This window comes from Hoplias malabaricus, chromosome 13 (genome assembly GCF_029633855.1).
Source record: "Hoplias malabaricus isolate fHopMal1 chromosome 13, fHopMal1.hap1, whole genome shotgun sequence".
NCBI classification, from domain to species: Eukaryota; Metazoa; Chordata; class Actinopteri; order Characiformes; family Erythrinidae; genus Hoplias; species Hoplias malabaricus.
The window spans coordinates 23616860-23638062 of NC_089812.1; the positions used below are offsets into that span (position 1 = coordinate 23616860).

Below are 21203 nucleotides of genomic sequence, written 5' to 3' on the forward strand. Positions count from 1 at the left end.
TCACAGGAGAGATTTTATGAACATGAGTTCATATGAACATGAGTTGGACTAAAGCAGGAGGAGGAGGACAGGTTAAATATTCAAAATGGTTCGTGCATTGGAATATAAAACCTTTCCAGTTGGGACCTCCTTCATATTCTGCTGGAACTCCCAGAAAGGATTATAAAATGGCAGGTTGATCACCCACCCTTACAGCCAGTATATCCTCTGCCATTTTTATGTTCTTCTCTGGGAGAATGTCCGTGTTAGCTGCGTCCTTGTGGTCGTTCATTCTGTCACGAATCACGGGGTGCGGACTGACTGAGGCGGACGCACGCGCTAAAACACAGAACCTTTAATTAAACAAAACAGAACAATACAAAACAGACTTAAAGAAAGGAAACACGATAACTGAAAAACAAATAACGACTGAGGAAACCCTAACGAGGAACAGCAGAGACAAACTAGACTTAAAAACGAAACGAAGACGTGAAAAACAATGACAGACAAACAGCGGAGACAAACAGACTTGAGAACGTAACAGAGGTAACAGGGACCGAAACAGGGAAGAACGAATGAGAACGAGTATGAAAACAATACAAATGAACGACAACAGGAAGTGAGGGAAGGGGACTTAAATATACGAACAGACGAGACACACCTGAAACAGATAACGAGGGTGACGGACAAGGAGGCGGAACAAAGGCGGAGACAGGAAACAACAACAAACATAGCCATGTGCTCGCTCTCAGCACATGGCCGAAAAAACAGACATGACGAGGGCATGACAATAACAGACTGTTGACATCCTGAAGATGAAGAAATTTTACTGTGGAAATGTTTTGTAATGTGTTTGTTGTGTTCATATTTCACCATCTAGCGGCGACAGAATGCAACTAGTGCAGCATTTAAGGTGAAAGAGAAAATCCTAATGAATCGATTGCTCATCCTTTGAATCCTTTTATCTGAATTTATTAACCTTGAATAATAACAGTGAAAACGTGTTCTTGAAAAATCACGAGTTCAATTCAAGAGCATTTATACTCAGATGCATAATTGCGAAGCAAAATATTCAGAGCTGGAAATCTGAAGACTTAAATTCAAAAGCAACAAAATTCAGATGCATAATTTCAGTGCAAAAAAATTCAGTGCTACAAATTCAAAGGTGGTAATATTTCAAAGTCTGATGAGACAGATTTGCTTCAATATACGCGGGCTCAACCCTGTGCTCTGTTGGACTTGATGAAAAGTGGTTAAAGAAACACATCAAACAAACTGAGCACATATTCATCCTGGAATTAAATTAAAATAAATGACAGGAATGTTTTAGATGGAGGGATGAGAGTGACTAAAGTCTGGGATATTATTCCTGTTTCCTGCATCCATTTTTACAGCTCAGTGTACAACACCTGACTCATTAAACAGACCGCACTCTAATATTCTACACTCTGTCCGTGTGGCTGGCCACTGACCACATCATTGCACTGTGTGGCTTCTACCATTACAGACTGTAGTCCCCATATGTTGCTCTGCATACTTGTTCCCCTTTCACTCTTGTTAACGCAACAAGAGTGGGGAGAACCCAATGTTCTCCAACTAACAGCAGAACCCTATACACTGTGTTTGTGTGCGCTTTAACAAAACTATAAAAAAAACAAAACTATAAAAAAAAAAACCCACTTTTTCACAATGAAAACTAGACAAGAACTAAATAAAAAGAATCATTTGGAGACAATGAAAAAAATGTTTTACATTTTCTGTCAGCGATTAAAAACAAAAAAAAAAAGTGAAAGAGTGACAAGACAACCCATTATTTCTGGTTAGAAACCAGAAAATCGCAAGAAAATTAAAACAGAAAAATGCTTTGCTGTTGTCAGGGTGATGAGAGCAGCTGGGCGAATATTGAAGAGGGTCAACTCCCAAAGAATTCTTCCAGCATCTGGGAGTCGCTCTTATCGCCAATAATTCATAAAATGTTAACAAATGTTAATAAATGAAAAAGGTAATAAAAAAGTCACCATAATTCCTTCCATAATTTTGGATGTTAATGTTTTTAAATGTAACATAAATTTTTAACAATATTTAACATTAAAATGGGTAGCTAATAATACCTCCAAACTTGTTAAACCTTTAAAACCACATGACTAAAATTAGGCTATTTTATATATATTTTTTAAATTTTATATTAGACTAAAATATTTGTAGTTTTTATTGAATAAAACTAGACTAAAACTACTACACATTTTAATCAAAAGACTAGGACGAAAACTAAATCAAGATCAACTGCCAAAATTAACATTGTTCCCATGGCATCTGCCAGGTGTGATGTCACTCTCTGTGATGTCACTGTAGGGATAAAGGGCAATGTCCTGGTGTTCTGACACTAGTTTTGCTTTGACCGTTGTGTTTGGAGGTTCAGGCCACAGGATGAAGCTGATGCAGATGGTATTCGGTTGTCTCCAGTTGTCGAGACCAGTGAAGTCCAGAAAGACTCTGCTCAGAGAACTGCAGAGAGAGAGGGAGGCCAGAGCACGCCTGCAGGCAGAGTGGAAGAAGGAGAAGGAGGGATGGGAAAAACAGATAAAGGACCTGCAGAAAGAGAGGACCATGCTGGAGCTGGATCTGGAGACGGAGAGGCAGAAGCGAGCCGAAGTGGAGAGGGAGAAGTCCGTTCTTGAGAAATTCTGGGTCAAACACAGAGAATCCTTGGCTCAGATGCTCAAGACAGCGAAGAGCCTCAATGAAGCCATGAGGGTGGAGCGAGAGAAGATGGAGAGGAAGGTACACCAGATGGAAGAAGAGCTGCAGGATGCAAGGAAGGTGGTGGAGGGGCAGAGGAAAGAAGTAGAGGAGCTCAGGAATGAGCTCAGGAAAGAGAAACAGAAGAAGGGAGTTGCTCTTTCCCTCTGTAGACACCTGAAAAGGCTGAGAGACGAGGCTTAAAGGAGAGGAGAGTTGGAGGCTTGGCTGAACTCTGTTGGACAGGGAGGTGTAGGGTTACATCAAAAAAAGAAAGAACAGAGTTCCCACAAGTGCTCGTCTTGTTCTAATAAATAAATGCATTTAAATGTCTTTCTCGCTTTGTGGTTTTTATAATGTTATGTCGATATCTGCCACATCTGTCTCGATAACATAACACAAACACACACCCCACCACCATCCCCACGTCAGTGTCACTCCAGCATTGGGAAGGACCCACCACCTGTGATGTGTACTGAGCCCAGTTTAAAGTATTCTACCCCCTGTAAGTGAATGATGTCAGCCTCCAAGGCCTTGGCCCTCTGGTCAGTTTCTCTAGCATTGGAGAGCACCTCCTTGTGGGCATTGCAGGTATCTCTAGTTCTCTCTGGGAGTCATTCATCTGAGCCTGAGACAAACACAACCACATCAGATGCAAAAGTCGTATACACCTGAGAAAATTACATTTAAACAGCTGTTTATCTGAGCAGTAAGAATTAATTCACTCATTGTCTGTAAGCGCTTATCCAGTTCAGGGTCATGGTGGGTTCAGAGCCTATTTGGAATCACTGGGCGTAAGGCAGGAACACACTCTGGAGGGGGTGCCAGTCCATCAGAGGGTGACACACATTCACTTTTTTGACTGTGGGAAGAAATCTGAGCACCCGGAAGAAACCCACGCGGACACAGGGAGAACACACCATACTCCTCATAGACAGTCAACAAGACACAATGTGCTGGGCCACCATGTCACATGCATTCGTTCATTCTTTCATCCATTATCTGTAACCGCTTATCCAGTTCAGGGTCGCGGTGGGTCCAGAGCCTACCTGGAATCATTGGGCGCTAGGCAGGAATACACCCTGGAGGGGGCGCCAGTACTTCACAGGGCAACACACACTCACACATTCACTCACACACTCACACCTATGGACACTTTTTGAGTCGCCAATCCACCTACCAACGTGTGTTTTTGGACTGTGGGAGGAAACCAGAGCACCCGGAGGAAACCCACGCGGACATGGGGAGAACACACCACACTCCTCACAGACAGTCACCAAGACACTATCTGCTGTGCCACCATGTCGTCTGCAGTAAGAGTTTATTTACTCAAAAATAAGCCCCAATGTCAGAAAACATATCCCATTATTCCAGTGAGTGCGACTGTGTGTGTGTGTGTGTGTGTGTGTGTGTGAATGTGTTGTTTAACCCTTTCACACCCATTACTGCATGGTCAGCTGTTGAGTGTGTCTCTACAAACAAGCATGATAATAAATGGGGCACAGCTGCACATGAGACCAAAGCCAGTGTGTTCTAGAGGGGAATAAAGCCCCCAGCACTGGGCTGTGGAGCGGTGGAACTGTGTTCTCTGGAGTGCTGCTGCTGGAGTGGCCAGATCTAATCCTTCAGCACCAGCACCTGACCTCACTGAGGTTTATGAGGCTGAAGACCATGTTCCTGTTTCTATTTTAAAGACTCCCCAGACTGTAACAGCATTAAAAAGAGGACCCCCCCCTCCTGAATAACACCCTTTGCTTCAGAGGACTACACACTTCTCCCCGACCTTCACCCTTTCACCTGAGTTTTGCGCAGCTGCTTCACCGCCTCGTCTCTGCTGCAGCTCAGGGCTTCCATCTGATCCTCCAGGTCCTTCACATCTCCCTCCAGCTTCTTTCTGGCCGCCGCCAGTGAGTTCCTCTGCTTCCTCTCATCCTCCAGCTCTACCTCCATGTCCCGCAGCTGTGCAGGGTTCGGGAAAAAAAACAGAACCGTCAACATCAGTGGGCTGTCTGTACAATCACAGACTGTTGTCCATCTATTGCTCTGCATACTTTGTTATGCCCTTTTCCCCCTGTTCTTTAATGGTCCTGACCCCCACAGAGCAGGTGTGATGTTCTCAGTGCTGCTGTGGTACGAGTGGATCAGACACAGCAGTGCTGCTGGAGGGGGTCCTGTTGGAGTCCTGACCAATGAAGATCATGGTGAAATGGGGCTAATGAATAATGCAGATCTGCTGTGTATATAATGTTGGGTGCACAGTCTGGTTACCCCCTAATGAAATGCTGTGTTTTTATGTGAGGCGTTTCCATGCTTAAAGCCAAGGCTGCACTGCGGATTCAGACTGGAGTTTCCCCTCACCAAACATTGTTTCTGAGTCTGGAAGCTGGGTCTGTGGTTGTCTAAGTAGTCTAGTGATTCCCCCATGACAATATGGCACCACTATGCTCAGTGTTTCCAGTAACAGGAAAACAAATCGCAAACAGATTCACTACATGGATGTGGTTTTTCAGAGGCACTGTCTCACCATAAGAGTGCAGGCTTGTTTTCCATCCATGAATCCTTTAGGAATTGCACTGGCAGCCAGAATCTCATAGCTGGAAGACAGAGGGAAGAGGTTCTCATTAAAATTACACTTTTAAATGGGGTATATTAGGGGAAAAATCAGTTTTTGAGTGCCTTAGCTCATTAATGTATGGATCAGAAGCTCCTACAACCCACACCCTCAAGACCACAGTCAGTTTTCTGTGAACTGCCTGAGTCAGAACACATGGAATAAAACAAGCTGTTCTGATTCTGCTCTGCTTCTGACATCAAGTGCAGAGACTTTAGAATCGCCCCACCCCCTTGTCTCAGTCTGTCCAATCACAGTGCTGGACCTGTGTTTATGTGAGAGTGCAAAACACAGCAAAACAGACGACAGTGGAGAAATAAAAGCACTGAGTAAAAACAGAGAAAGAGAAGAAAGAGGGCCGTGCAAAAATGGATAAAAGCCAGAGCTTCTGCTCCTTGCTCCTTGCTGTGCACTTGGGGTTGGGGTGAACAGCGAGTGGCTCATTATTATTTAAAGTAACAGGCGCTGAAAGCAGACGTTCAGAACAGGGCTGTTTAGACAGGGGGAGAACACTGCTGTGGAGCTTGTGGGGTTTGGACCAAACCAGGTCACACACGTTTTCATTAAGAAATAGGACTGTGTTCCTCTCAGGGGAAGAGGTGGGACATCTTCAGTACATTGCTCTGTAGAAGCTGAAATGGCTCTGATTTCATATTCTCTTTTTCAAGTCCTGCGTATAGTTGAATGATTTCTTTCCTGATCTGTCTCTCTCTCTCTCTCTGAACAGGTGAGAAGCCGTGTGTGTTTCTGATCACTGTCTGAACTTGTGGAAACGATGTTGGGGAAACCCTGCCGGCAGATACGTATCCCCTTCAACACGCAATTACAGCTCCAGAACTAGGTTAGCATCCAGCTTCCCAGCCTATACACACACACACACACACACACACACACACACACACACACACATATATATATATATATATATGAGTAGATTAATGTAATATATGGTAGTTACTATTGTTTCAATATATATATATATAGATAGATAGATAGATAGATAGATAGATTTAACAAGTTGTGTGTAAGTGAATGAGTGAGCAATTGAGTGAGTGAGTGAGTGAGTGAGCGTGTGAGTGAGTGAATGAGTGAGTGTGTGAGCAAGTGAGTGAGTGAGTGAGTGAATTATATAATAAACTGTACCCTCTTCTCGTGGTTAGGGATGATGCAGCGTACGAAGTTGGGCTGAGAGTTGTGTTGTGGAGGGTGGTCATCTGTTTGCCCAGAGACTCTTTGTAAAGTTGCCCCACTGTGCGGAACATACCCTTCTTGGACTTGGGAGGCAGTGGGCATTGAGCTATCAGACTTGGCCATCTTCGCCATGGTCTCCAGCCCCACCACGCGATCGGCTGAGGGAATAAAAACGAAACATCACATTCAACATTCAACTTTCCTAGGGTCAGAGGCAGAGGACTGGAGTTAAAGAAGAGGAAAATGAAAGAGTTCACATTAAATTATTAAAATAATAACGTATTTTTTTATTTTTTTTTATTTTGATTGTTTTTTATTGCATATAGTGAAATATAATTTTTAATGTGACTGAAATATACTGCTTAGAAAACAGGTATTTTATTGATTGGTTTTTGACTATTGACTGGGTATCTTTTTTTTTCAGAAATACAATATTTACAGATGAATTGTTTTGCTAAACGTTTTTAAGAGCAATATTGCAATATTCTTAGCAAAAAAGAGAATTCCGGCTGATATTTTACCTCAGTTAAGGACAATTAATATTATAAACCCCCCCCACAAACTTCACCTGTGATTACACATTACTCCCAGAGTGGTCTTCCTGGGGTCTTAATAAAACTGTGACTGGTTTGGTCAAAATACCACAAGGATCAAACAGCACAGCACTTTCCTTTTCATGTATAAACAGCCCTGTTAGGAATAAATGGTCTCAGCCACTGCTGAGAATGAGCCTTTATTTACTTTTTAGGAACATAATCACTGGCTTTTTAATCACTTTCGCTCTCTTCTCTTCCTTCTCCGTTTTTATTCAGTGCTCTTATAGCTCTGTGCTTGTTGTGTCTGTTTTGCTGCATTTAATCTCTTGTTTGTGCTCTCACAGAACTGCGGGTCCAGCGCTGTGATTGGAAAGATTTAGGATAGTTTTATTTCACAGTGCGTGGATTGGTAACAGCCCAGATTCTGATAAATAATGAGGTAATGCACTTAAAAAGTGATTTTGTTCATAATCTGTGCCCTTTAAATGTACAGAAGTAGCAGAAATATCTAGAAAGACGCTCACACAGGGACATCTCATTTCAGTTGAGGAGCACTTTAAAAACCCTGAAACCCTGAGAGGAGCTTACCGTCTTTCCACAGATCCTGAATGAAGGGGCTGGTGGAGTTGTTCAGGAGAGCTGTCACATTGTCATTCAGAGGGTCCATGTTCTTGGTCAGCCAGGCATTAGCGTTATAGTCCACCTGATAAAGACAAATAAAATACACCTTAAAGCTTGTATCTCTAATAATATTGTTGTATTTTTTACATAATGTGACAAACACCTGCAATTCTTTCCATCTATTTCATGGTGAATGACCTGTTAGAAAGGATGCAAAATGATGTTTAGAAACACATTTGTTCTATTAATTCCCATTAACAGTAAAGAAAAGTTCTTGTTTAAAGCTGCTTTAATTAGGGTGACCAGATCTGAGATGGGGTTGGGATGATGAGCTCTCGCCCCTTGTTGCCATTGTATGCTCAGCTGAACCTATGTGTGGTTTTAGGTCATTTACACCTTTATTTGCTACACAAAACATGGGAATTTCTTTTTTAATTCATCCGAGAACTTACATTTATGTTTCGGCATAGCTGCTCGAGATGAGGGTAGGTACATGAGCTTTGCCTGACGTAAACAAGGACTACTGAGGTGCAGACTGACCAATTAAATGTTTACAGAGAAGGTTATCGACCAATAACGTTAGCTCTACAGTCAGACCGTCCAATCCGAAGATTTTAAGCTACTTCACCACGCCCCCTTCTCACTCAAACGAACCAATCGGAGTAGGGGAGGGCGGGACTAGTTTGTGAATGGAACACGCTCAAACAAAATCCGTTTGTGAAATTCCGCCCGGACATTTTTTAAGTCTAAAAAAGAGGACACGTCTGGGTAAAAGAGGACATCTGGTCACCCTAGCTTTAATAGAGACACTAAGTGCTGCAGAAAAGAACAGTAGAAGTTTTTTGACCTTTCCAGCGTAGTGCTGTACAGAGAAGAAGGTCTTGTCTTTGGGGTTCTTGGGCTTGGAGAACTTGCAGTGGCCGGAGTGTGTGTTTGTGAGTTTCTCCACAAACGAGATGTCTGTGGCTTTGGGAAACCAGCACTCCTCGTCCAGCAGGGCCAGGATACCGGGAGGGTTGTTCTAGATGGAGTAGACGGGGTAGAGGAGACTGATATTATCTGGGCTACAAAATGCATCGTGAATAGGTGTAAGGACTTACATCCACGGTCCCTTCTCCACCCTGCCTCCAACCCAAAAGCTCTTGAGCTCCCACCTTTAAAATACATTTTTTAAACACTCAGAGAGGGTGGGGCCTGAGGGCAAGGCCTCCCATACAAAATGTCTCCCAGCCTGTATAGAAGCAAATCTGTCTCATCAGACTTGGAAATATTACCATCTTTGAATTTGTAGCACTGAATTTTTTTGCACTGAAAATATGCATCTGAATTTTGTTGCTTTTGAATAGAACTCGTGATTTTTCACTGTTATTATTCAAGGTTAATAAATTCAAACAATATATTTCGAAGTTGCTCAAATTAGGTAAACGAAATTCAGATACCAAAATACGAGTTACAAAATTCAGAGTACACTTCCAGGACACCAATGTTGAGCAATCTATTCATTAGGATTTTCTCCTTCACCTTAAATGCTGCACTAGTATGGAATCAGTTTTGTGCCAAAAAGAACAAAACTTTGTGCCAAACTGCTCGCAAAACTCAGGGATCAGGCGCACAAAACTCATTAGCCAATGAGAAGGCACCATTGACAAGTCCCGCCCACGCGAGAGCTTTGTGCCAAAACTGCTCGCAAAACCCAGGGATCAGGCACAGAACTCAGAGAGCACACACACAAAACTCAGAGAGCATGCGCACAAAACTCAGAGAGCACGCGCACAAAACTCGTTAAACCATGGAGCACAAAGATCAGAGCTGGATATTTTGTTTGAAAATTATAAGTTTTACGTTTGAGATGAATTTCTTTGTGCGATTCTTTTTGGCACAAATCTGATTCCATACACTAGTTGCATTCTGTCGCCGCTAGATGGCGAAATACGAACACAACTTCCATACCATGGAAAAACTACATGTTTAGCTTCTTTCCGCGGATATTATCTCTTTATTTTCAAAGTGTCTCAAAAATCTGAAAGGCTCACTAAAGACCCAATATAACAGACTATTAATATCCTGAAGATGAAGAAGTTTTACTGTGGAATTTTTGTCATGGCCCTGTGAATATAGAAAGTGACATGATGAATATGTGGAAACATGAACTTTGGAGTAAATGTCCTATGGCATTTATATATTTTTTTTAATTGTCAGATTATCAAATATCTGAAAGTGATATTACAGAAGGTGTAGTATAAATATAATATCCCAAAGTGCAGAGTTTAATTCATAAATTTGTGTTTGTTTAAACACTGAATGTCGGTGTGTATTTTCACAATGTCTGGTTATTTCTAATATTATTATAAATATTTATATTTATATAGAAATGTGTGTTAGTAAATTATTTATTTGTTGTAACAATGCTTCTTGGCAATAAATCTTATACCGTCGAAAAGCCTGTTAATTTCCCTTTTCAATGGTGCCACATTTGTAAGGAACATACATTTGTGGGATGAGCAGTGGAGCTGAGTGTGTGGGATGCACCCATGAAAAATTTACCAAATCTTCTCTGCCAAAGCCATTTACATTGTACAACCTATGTTTATAAGTAATTTCTTCAAATTCATTTGTATAAGCTTCATCTCTTAGTGCTGGACTTAATTTCATTTTATAACTGCAGATTTTTAACTTTAAATCCACTTTCAGTTGAAATAGGTTAATTTAAATAATACAGATAAATAATTTTAGTTACATGTTTTTAGTCACAGCACAAAGGTGAATTCTACAGCATTTAAAAACATAAAATAAAAAATATAAACAAAATTACACCAATTATTTTAACTCATTTTTTCAGATACCACATGTCAGTCGCCAGAGGAAGCTTTTCCGAACCAACGGAAGCGTGCTGTTAACAACAGATACATTTAATTACATAAGCTTTTAGAACAAGAGACACTTGTGAGTTTTAATTTTAAAATATTCTTCAGCTGAATTAAACACATCTGCCTAAAATAAATTTCAATTTGACTGACTGAACATCTTGGTTTTAGCACAAAGTTTTAAAACACTTTAAAAGCTGTTTTCAAACTAAAAGTCCTTTGTAGACCCAATGTATTATTGGTTTTGTTTCATTGTAAATTTAGATCTTTAATATCTCCAATAACTATTACAATTCAGGAAAAACAGAATATTTTAATTCAATTTTATTAATAATTTTAATACAGTCTATGTGGTGTGTCATTGTTATGTTCCTCCCTGTATTACTAGGGGTAAAGGAGAAGTAACATTAGAGCATATAACCAGATGTAAATAACGGAAGGGCACACGAAATTAATAGAGTGCATAATCAACCATTTGGTTCATTTAGAAAGCAGGATAACAAAACAAAAAGGCAACTCAATATTTACAACAAGTAACAAGGAAGGTTGACATACAACAGGAAGAGGCACAACAGACATACAGTGAGATTGTGTATTTATTAATTCTGTGGAAGTAGAACCATCATCTTTTACTCACTCAGTCACTCACTCACACACACAGTTGCTAGCTGTCTCCTCCTCCGTACTGCTCCGCTCTCATATTCCTTTAAGGGATAAAGCCCGCCCCTTTCGGGCTAATTGGAGGGTTGTATTAGGCCGGTTGAGTAGTAGAAAGGACTCCATTCTTTGCCGTGCAAAGCAGAAATCAGCCAATCACCGCCTCATAGACGTGTTCGCGGGAGACCCAAGAGAACGAGGACAAGACAAACAAAAACACAATGCACGTGTACTCCGAGCATGTTTTTTTATGTTAAATGTTTTAAATGTTACTTTATAGAATTAATCAATCTCTGAAGTATGTAAAATGGCACAAAAAATTGCCAGGTAGTTTGACAATGGTAATGTTTTTAGCAAGTATTAAAACAGCTCCCTCTAGATGTTTGTAAACAGAGCCCATACTTTACTAAATACTTTGTTTGTGTTTACATTAGCACTGTCCCAGTTTACTAAAAATTTCAAAACAAAGTGTGATTATCCTACTTTGTTTAGAGTCTAGAGTCTTTTACAAACTCCACTCCTGATTGGCTGACTTTGTGCTTAATTACTTAATGAAGATGTAGGCATGATACAAGGTTTCCAATTTTATCACATTTTTATACAATTCAGAATATCAATCTTAAAGCTTGACTTTTAATTCTACACTGAAGTGGTTTCACACTTTGACCTTTCCAGTGTTTCAAGTGGACTCTTGCATCTTGTATCTTTTGCATGTGGGAACACATGAAGCCATCTCTGATGCCAGCTGACGTCAGGGAAAGATATTGTTTCAACATCTTTTCAAGTGACCTGGTAATGAACATCCCTCACACTAATGGTTACTGAATATTATTAGCTGGATAACTTCAGCTGTAAGGACTGGCGCCCCCTCCAGGGTGTATTCCCTCCTTGTTGCCAAGGCTCTGGACCCACTGCGACCCTGAACTGGATAAGCGGTTACAGATAATGAATGAATGAATGAATGAATGAATGAATAAATGAATGAATTTCAGCTGTCTTTTTCTTCAGTGGCCAGCACCATAGACCTCCACAGAGCAAGTCATATTTGGGTGTTGAATCCTTCTTAGCACTGCATTGATACTAACTAGGTGATGTTACAATGGTACGTGTGGATCAGTCAAAGTAAGTGGAGCTGATAAAATTAAAAACATTTTTCACAGATTTGTGTATGTAGTTTACTATTAAAGCCCCTGAAAACTTATTTTAAAATGTTTTTTTTTAGAATTCTAAACTTGAGTGTTATGTGAAACATTCAGCAAAGTATAAATAAAAAACACAAAACAGAAATATGAAAGATCTCTCCTCAAAAATGACCAAAATAAGCTCCCCAGAGCTCTTTCAATTAACTGTGTGGGCGTGGTCAAATACACTAATGACGTGACTGACAGCTCTCTAGCACTGTGTCCCTTATGGCTCCCTATTCACTATTCTTCTTATTACTAATTATAAAGTGCATTATTATAGGGAACTAAATCCATGAGGGTAGTAAACAATTTAGGACACTAACTCATGCAGGTTTTAACCAAACAACCCAGTGCATTATGGGTATCTGCTATCCACAAGTGTCAGGTAGCTAGTGTACATGGGTTGTACACTGAAAATTCTGCACTATGTTTTCGGACACTCATACAAAATGGCGGAACCCATAATTAGTGCACTATATAGCTAAAATGGCGCAGTTTCGGACACGCCGTATCACTTGAGAACACAATTTTGTTCGTGTAACCATGGCAACACACAGCCTCGAGACAAAGAAGTTGAGGGGATTTTTGTTTTTTTCTTTACCCAAGATACACAATACATGGCACATGCGGGTAGACTTTATAGGCGTTGTACAGCTGTACATGTACGAAACCACGGACGAGTAATTCAAAGATGATTCAGAAGTTCGGGGAGCAAATAACATTCCCTCACGGGTGGCGATGGACTGGTAAGTTTCTTGCTTTTCCAGCAGGATTAAAAAAGACACACTTAAATACACACCTAGGTTTTGCGCAATGATACCTTAAAGAAGGTCAGGTCTTTATTCAGTTTTCTGTTGGATGGGCATCCAGGGCAGAGGCACACACGAAACGCTGGTATAGCTTGGTTAATAGCTGGATAGCTAGTGCTAGCTCGCACAATAAGATGGCTCCAAAGCATTGGCTCACCAGTCTCTTCGAATTGTAGTTAAATTTTGCTGAACGTTTTACAAAAAAAAAACAAACAAACAAACAAAAAAATAAAAACAGGGGCATATACAAAAAAAAAATATCTAATTGTACGGTATATACTAAATGTATTTCCAGTTTCCAAAGAATAACTAGCTAATATTACAAAATCGTATTAATCTGCTTATTAATTGACTAACATTTATGTTATGTGCATTTTGTCTTATATCACTATATGATCATTAAAAAAATTCAAATTTTTTCAGTTGTCTAAAAATGAAACAATATGAGTGTTGTGCAGAAATGTGAGTATCTTTCAATTTTAATTACTAAAATTTACACAATCCTGTTATATATATATATATATATATATATATATATATATATATATATACAACAAAATATATTTAGTATATATAGTAAAGAAGTTAATGAATGTAGAACAAGGATCAGATAAATAAATAGATAACCAAATAAATTGTCCCCATATTTGTGTTTAATAGCACCCAGCTGTGTCAGAACAAAACAATTATGTGCTCATTTATGGTTCATGTTTCCTGATAATTACAGAGTCAACCAGCAAATAAAAACATGTAGACTTGTCAATAAATGTATGTAACTTAATTCCATGTTTTTGGATTACAAAATTGATGGAGATGAAAACTTAAAAGTGTCAAGACTGCAGTACTGCAAACCCCCGAGTTTTTAAATACCACCCTCCAAAAATCTCCCCCCTAAGCACAGCTGCAGCTTGTTTACTGGCCACATGGTGGCGACCCAGGACTTAATTGTCATCGTCATCATTGTCATTATCATCGTCATCCTCCAAGACATCTTCAACCGTCCTGAAAATTGCAAGGACATCGTTATAACGCCTGAATTGCAACGCTATAATAGCATATTCATAGCATATTTACTTAAATGCAGAGTAGGATAAAACAGTGATTTTCCCCTTTGTGTCTTACTTGTAGATTGATCCAGTCACAGAATCTAGAAATCCACCTTTAAGGACAAACATACATTTTAATAAATAAACAAATATAAATGTTAGAGAAATTAATGAAGATAGTAAAATAATATTCCTTTGTATTATATTCTCCTTACCTGGCTGGCATACGAACTCACAAACAGGACAAACAGGACACATACTGCATGACTGAAAGAAAAATTAAAGCACATTCTGATAAAGCGAAACTTGATAATATCATGCATGATGAAATATTACATTATAAAGATTATTGACCATTTTTATTTTTGCTCCAATAATAGTTTCTACTCTTCTGGGAAGGATTTAGGCTAGATTTCGGACCATGACTGTGAGGAATAGATTAAATTCAGCAACAAAAACATTACAATTCTGACATTAAGTAGTAGTTTGTGCATCACAAATGGCACTCGGATGCATTACGAAGAGGATGACCTCCAGCTTCACAGCCCATAATGGAGTGCTTTATTCCCAGTCAGGTTCTCAGAATTCGGTTTTCATGTGTTCCAAACCATACCATTTTATTTTATGTGTTTTTTCAGGAAGATTATATGGTGTGTGCTGAATTTATTTATTATCATTGGTGTCTACAAACATTTGGACATAGTTTGCTAGTAAATAAATGAATAGCAAGTAGTGGCCCTTTACATTGAACATGCACATAACTGGCATTTTCCTCTGGGCTGTCATACCCTACACTGGACTGCCCGCAAACATTACCACAGTATTTAAGTCATTACAGACAGCTCCTCACATCTCTCAACATAGACACAGCTGAGGCATGTAAGGCCTTTATCAGTCTAGCCCAAGTAAGACATCATCTTCCTGCAGTAAGCACTTCCTGTTACCACGGGTAACAGAGTGGTGTCATTTCGAAGTTTTCCGTCTCACTGACACCGTCTTTAACTAACACTATACTGAGGAAAAAGGTAATGCGTTGACCTAATGTAATTCAAATGTGTACGTCACTCCCAAAGGAATAATACATACTGCATCAACACATTTATTGCCACAAGGTTTTGTTGATATTTGTAGAATTAATTCAAATCATTGTCTCCCTTATGGAGGGTATACTAAGTTTTTTTCAAACTGGGCATCAAAGAGAAAGTATGATATCGTTATGTTTTGAAGAAACTTTTCCTCACCTCACAGAATTTGCAGTGCTCTGACTTGTCACTCTTTTTACATGGACATTTGTCACAGCTGTCACAGTGCTGATGAAGAGAGAAAAAGGAATGAACAGTGATGGCAACAAACATCAGAATACAGGGGTCATCTCAGGTGATAAGGTAAGATAATGAATATATTATTTTATTCAAATCTAATGACCTGATGGTAAACATTTTAATGACATATTTACTGACCTATAGACACCTATGAGGAATATAATTTCATGCCAATCGTTTGCCAATAAATTACAGAAATATTTTTTTATTTTATTCCCATTTGAAAAAATTGTTGTAAAGTTGCCCCAAGCTTATATTATATTTAAGGGTTTTTCTTTTAATCTAAGGCTTTATTTTTAAACTATACATTTTAAATTTATCTCAACCAAATTCATTTTCCTCAGAAGTTTTATTGATAATCTTGTAATAATCATATTGTGCCATATTAAGGACTAAATACGGACATGTGATAGCAACATTTCACTGTAGGTGATTTTTCGCAATGCTAAATAACCTTCATTACCTTTTCTTGACAAGTGACACAAAGATACATAAGTCTCTGTTAAAAGGCTAATTCCAAAGTAGCAGTGTTCATAACACTTCCAGGGTCAAACTAAGTTAAGCAGCATTTATGACAAATAATAGAATAAGCAAGCTATATATATATATATAGGTTTATATCTATTGTCAAAGACATATCAAATCTTATGCACTGTAGGTGTCATGTATGCCTATGAATGATGACCTACAGTCAAGTGTTACTAAGCTGTCCACCTTAAAACCTGCTCAGGGTTAAAGCTGTTAATTCATACCTCACAGTGGGCACAGAACTTGCAGACAGATCCTGCATGGTATTCATCATCATCATCATCTGTAAAAAGCAATGTTAGTTCTCTCTATGTACAATATAAAACCTGGTGCATGTACATTTTTTTTCTTTTAGATAGAGTAGATATAGTGATGAACTGTTGGATTAGTTAATCATTAAAGGACAATAATGAGTCTATCTCTGACTTACACAGACACACATCAAACATCTTTCACATCACCATTCACATTATTCTCACATTCGTAGCATTTATGAATACTTATCCAACACACGCTCATTCAGCCTAATCCTTGCTTGCTCACATGTTTGTGGAGTAGGTCCGGTAAGTAAACGTGTCAATAATTGTAACCACTACTTGATGGATATGTATAGCAGTTATACCAAAGAAATACAGTTTGTTCCTTAAGGTTAACATGTCAAAAGTTTCATATTGCAGCATCTTGTTTAATATGTATAAAATGCTTATATGAAAATGCACTGCATATGAACTTTATGCAGTCTACAACTTTTGCAATCAAGAAAAGAAACAAACAGTAATAGGTCATTATTTTCATATGATCTTTAAATTCTCCGTATTATCATATTTTCAAGTGTGCTCCTACAACACTCTTAAAACACCTCAAATTCTTATCTACTTCAAACTGTAGGCAACAGAGCACACCATGGATCTCAGGATCATTCGATTTATTCCATCGTTTCGAAGTGGGGTTAAAAGATATGATGTGTGGAAGGATACACTACTGTGCTGATTTCACACCAGATGATACAATCGACAGAAAATGGAAAAAAAAAAATACAAAAATTAAAAAAAGACTAACAGAGAAAGACTAATGTGTCAGTCATATCCAAGTATGTGAAACTGGCAATAACAGTCATCTCCGAACAAGTATCGTGTTCCCTTGTTATATGTTGTCTTTGAGAGTGTATAATTTTGGTGAATTCACATTCTCTCTCTTTTGCTACCTCTCTGCTGGTAGCCATATCACTGCAGCCGTGTTTTATTAAAGTTAGAGTTAACACCACAGTAAACCAGACATGATACAATGTTTTGCGTTGTTCATGGATGTGGGACTGAAGCATAACAATCAACACATTCTCACACCAATTAACCAATTAATAAGCTTTTAAATATTAAAATATTAAACATTAAAATGTCAAATTACAATAAATTACAGAATATGCATTTAAAGATCATTGAAATTCTTACACAGAGGCTGAGGAGATGATTTGGTTTGCAAATGCTTTAAGAATGATAGGACAGTTAAATGTTCAGTTTGTAAACATGTTTAGAAAGCAAAAGTGAAAAAAAAGTAGTAGTTAGCATGTAACAGGGTATGAATGTAAAAATGAAAAAAGCACATACGATAGATAAATATGGTTTAAAAACACAAAAATTACAAAAAAAAAGACAGGCTGGGTATCACACATTACATTTGCTTTGGTACTATGTAACATTTGTAACAATTATGGAGTATCTCTACAGAGAAAGAATGAGATCTGAGAGATGTAGAGAAAGAGAGAGAATCTTGAATTAATCCATCCAATCAGTCTTTTTCCTGAGTCTTACCAACCTCCTCCTGTCTCTCTCTCTCTATCAGCCCCCACTATACTCTGTCTTCAGTTCTGTCCTTCTCTCTACTGCCCTAGTCCCAATGCCCTGGTACATCTCCCTGACTCTCCTTCTTTCTCTGTAGTTTCACATGGAGACACAAGTCCAGATAAATCCAAATTCAAACAGGATGGATGGAGGGAAGAAGGGACCCCACTCTTTCAAACGTGACACAAATCAAGAAATGATTCTGATCTATAAAGGCAGCATGAGGCCTGGGGCTCAGACTGCAGTGCTGGATTTTGCCTTTTCTCTTTTAAGTCCTCAGTTCATAAGTACTGTACTGTACTGCGCTTCAGGACTTGACACAGTCCGCCTTCAGAGGGCCCACAGAACTCATAGCTCTATTTAAGTGGGAAAGAGAAGACAGAGAGAATCAGAGACAGCCAGGTTGATGGAAAGCTAGAGAGGGGAGGAGGGACTGTTGCAGAGCTCTGACCATTCTGATTGGATTAACAAAAATGACTGACAGGGCTAGAGCTATGACTGATGAAGAACAGCATGCCTGGCAGAGCTAGGGAGTGGCCGGATGCTCCCTTGCTCCTCCCCTCTCTTACCCCAAATAGATGAAGATCAGTGAAGGAGGAGTAAGAGGGGGCAGAAACAACTAAGAAATGAAGTGGGGTACACAGTATAAACAGTAGGTTAATGTGTGAGCAAGATTACGTACCTTCATGGTCGTCGTCATCATCATCGTCATCATCATCATCATCGTCGTCGTCGTCATCATCGTCATCATCGTCATCATCATCGTCGTCATCATCGTCGTCGTCATCATCGTCGTCATCGTCGTCATCATCGTCGTCGTCATCATCGTCATCATCGTCGTCGTCATCATCGTCGTCATCATCGTCGTCGTCATCATCATCATCATCATCATCGTCGTCATCATCATCATCATCGTCGTCATCGTCATCATCATCGTCGTCATCGTCGTCATCGTCATCATCGTCATCATCATCATCATCGTCGTCGTCATCATCGTCGTCATCATCGTCATCATCATCATCATCATCATCATCATCGTCATCATCGTCGTCGTCATCATCGTCGTCGTCATCGTCATCATCATCATCGTCATCATCGTCATCGTCGTCATCATCGTCATCATCTGCCATCAGTCCCTCCTCATGGAACACAGGTATCTCCTGGGCTTTGACAGCTGCAGTGGGAGCCAGGGGTGTCTGGAAGCTGCAGAGCAGGACCAGCAAAAGCCCCAGCAGCCAGCTCTTCAGAGTAGCCATGACCGAACGGGGGAGTTAGATCCACACACAAAGATCACTCACTCCTCCACAGCGTAATGCACTTGCACGTGCACCTGGAAAAGTAATGGCACTCAACAGATACCTCAGAGAACCTCCTCAGTATGTCCAGCACTCACACACACACTGACATACACTCACGCACACACAGAAAATCTCTGGGTATGGCAAGGTAGCACAGGTGACCGAGGAAAAGCCTGGAAGTACAAAGTATTCCAACAGTCAAAATCCACGCTTGTTCCCAACACACAAAACACTAGATGATCCCTTGGGATACAGATGTTCCTTCTAGGTTTTGGAAAACCACCACACACTGGTGAATAAAAAAAATAACAAAAAACAAAAAAAGATGACGATGATCCCACTGTGCGGTGATTTAGCGTGTTAAGACTGAAGAGGAGAGGAGCGGCAGGCTAGGCAGCGTCTGCAACACAGACCTCACTAATGGTGCGCAGACAGATAGAGAGACAAACTCAGGGGTAAGATGAGACGGGGGCGGGGGGCATGAAGTATGAGTGACAGGGCCAAGTGCTGGCGACCAGGCCGGCAACTACTGTCCATACGCTGTAGAGAGAGAAAGACACGGAGGGCGGCATATATTGCTTGCTTTCCTGCCGTCATCAAATGTTAGGGTTTAACTTTAGAGAAGGCAGTGGCTGAGGGGGGTAAGGAGAAGATGACCATATATCGTGAGCATGAGGGTGGAGGAACAGAGCAAGGGAGAGAGAGAGAGAAGAAGGCAAAGAGGGAGGGAGAAGGTATCAGGTCTATATCAAGCTGGGAGGGAGGATCATTTAATAAGTCCATATGTGAGATGTAGTCTTTAGCATATAGTCTGGATCATCTTCAGAAATACATGTTCACGCACTACTGAGTGTACAACTGTGATCAAAGTCATTTTGAGGGCCAAAGTGTTGCACACTGCAGGGTTGTGTAATGTAACTCATCAATAGTAAAGTCATCGATTATTAGGTTGTTAATTAAGTGGACTGGAGTGTGTTGGATGAAGAAAATTGCTAATCTGTTTAGCTTCATGGCTTTACAGGAACGGGGCTGAATAACCATGTACTTTTGTAAAGTGAACAAGTGCTTTTTTATTTCTTGTGTAGTATACATGAACGCTAAATGAAGCAACTCACTATGTTCATTTATTCACAGACCACGTCGATGTCTTCGAAGAATGGTCATTCATTTATTTGTGACCTGCTTGTGATAAAGCTGACCCAGAATCTATTCTGGATAAGATGGTTTAATGGAATAATGAGCCAGCACATTCAGAAATCCACTCACTCACAGGTGGATCAGACCTACAGAGTTTGGGGCAGTAGTAGTCCCACAGTGTACGTGGCATTCTCAGAGCCTTCCCACCCACTCCTTGTCCAATATGTCCCTAAAATAGTGCAGTAAACGCAGGGTGGGGGAGTGGGGCCCTCTATTTAAAACCCAGCTCTACCACTGTCAGGGTAATGTGACCTTCTCTGGCACGGCACACCACTGACACCCAGTAACTCTCCTCAACTACTGTCTTACCACTACCGCACTTTCTTCGCCTCTACCTCCCCCGCTTGTCTTCAGGTCTTCATCCCATTACATCCACTTTTTTTCCCTTCATCTCATGTGTTTGAATGATCTCACATAGGAGATGGGTCTGGTTTTGATTTTAATTCTTCATCCATATAGAGCCGAAGGCCTCGTGGGCTTGAAAAACATATTCTGAAATTAAGAGGAGTTTACCTCGATTCTGCAGTGATTAACCAGTAATCAACTTTACCATAAAAGAAAATCAGACTTATGGTAGGTTGAGGAGCAACTGACAGTGAGGTGGTGTTGAGGAGGGTGGGGGAATAAAACTCGGGAGGGAGAAGAAATTGCACTGTGGCTGAAAGTGGAGATGTATCTAGACATGCCTGTGAGGTATCTGCCCCCTCCTGCTTTTACACTCCACTGAGTACAGGTTTGACTGAGTTACATGGCCAGGACACAGTATTTGACCCATATATTTAA

The 21203-nt window shown here is 40.0% G+C and overlaps 2 protein-coding genes across 2 annotated transcripts; both read right to left on the reverse strand.

The window, feature by feature from the left end:
* Positions 1-3214: 3214 nt before the first annotated feature.
* On the reverse strand, positions 3215-14116 carry LOC136664465 (myosin-11-like). The gene is made up of 6 exons (XM_066641646.1): positions 14108-14116; positions 8525-8698; positions 7645-7759; positions 6473-6678; positions 4516-4677; positions 3215-3346 (listed from the first exon to the last, which is right to left on the reverse strand). The coding sequence occupies exons 1-6, from the start codon at positions 14114-14116 to the stop codon at positions 3215-3217; spliced, it is 798 nt and encodes a 265-aa protein (XP_066497743.1).
* A 16-nt stretch (positions 14117-14132) lies between these two features.
* On the reverse strand, positions 14133-19599 carry LOC136664466 (sarcoplasmic reticulum histidine-rich calcium-binding protein). Its single transcript, XM_066641647.1, has 6 exons — positions 18608-19599; positions 16312-16370; positions 15479-15547; positions 14453-14504; positions 14314-14350; positions 14133-14193 (listed from the first exon to the last, which is right to left on the reverse strand). Exons 1-6 carry the CDS (start codon positions 19179-19181, stop codon positions 14133-14135), a joined length of 852 nt encoding a protein of 283 aa, XP_066497744.1. The 5' UTR covers positions 19182-19599.
* Between the last annotated feature and the right edge of the window lie 1604 nt (positions 19600-21203).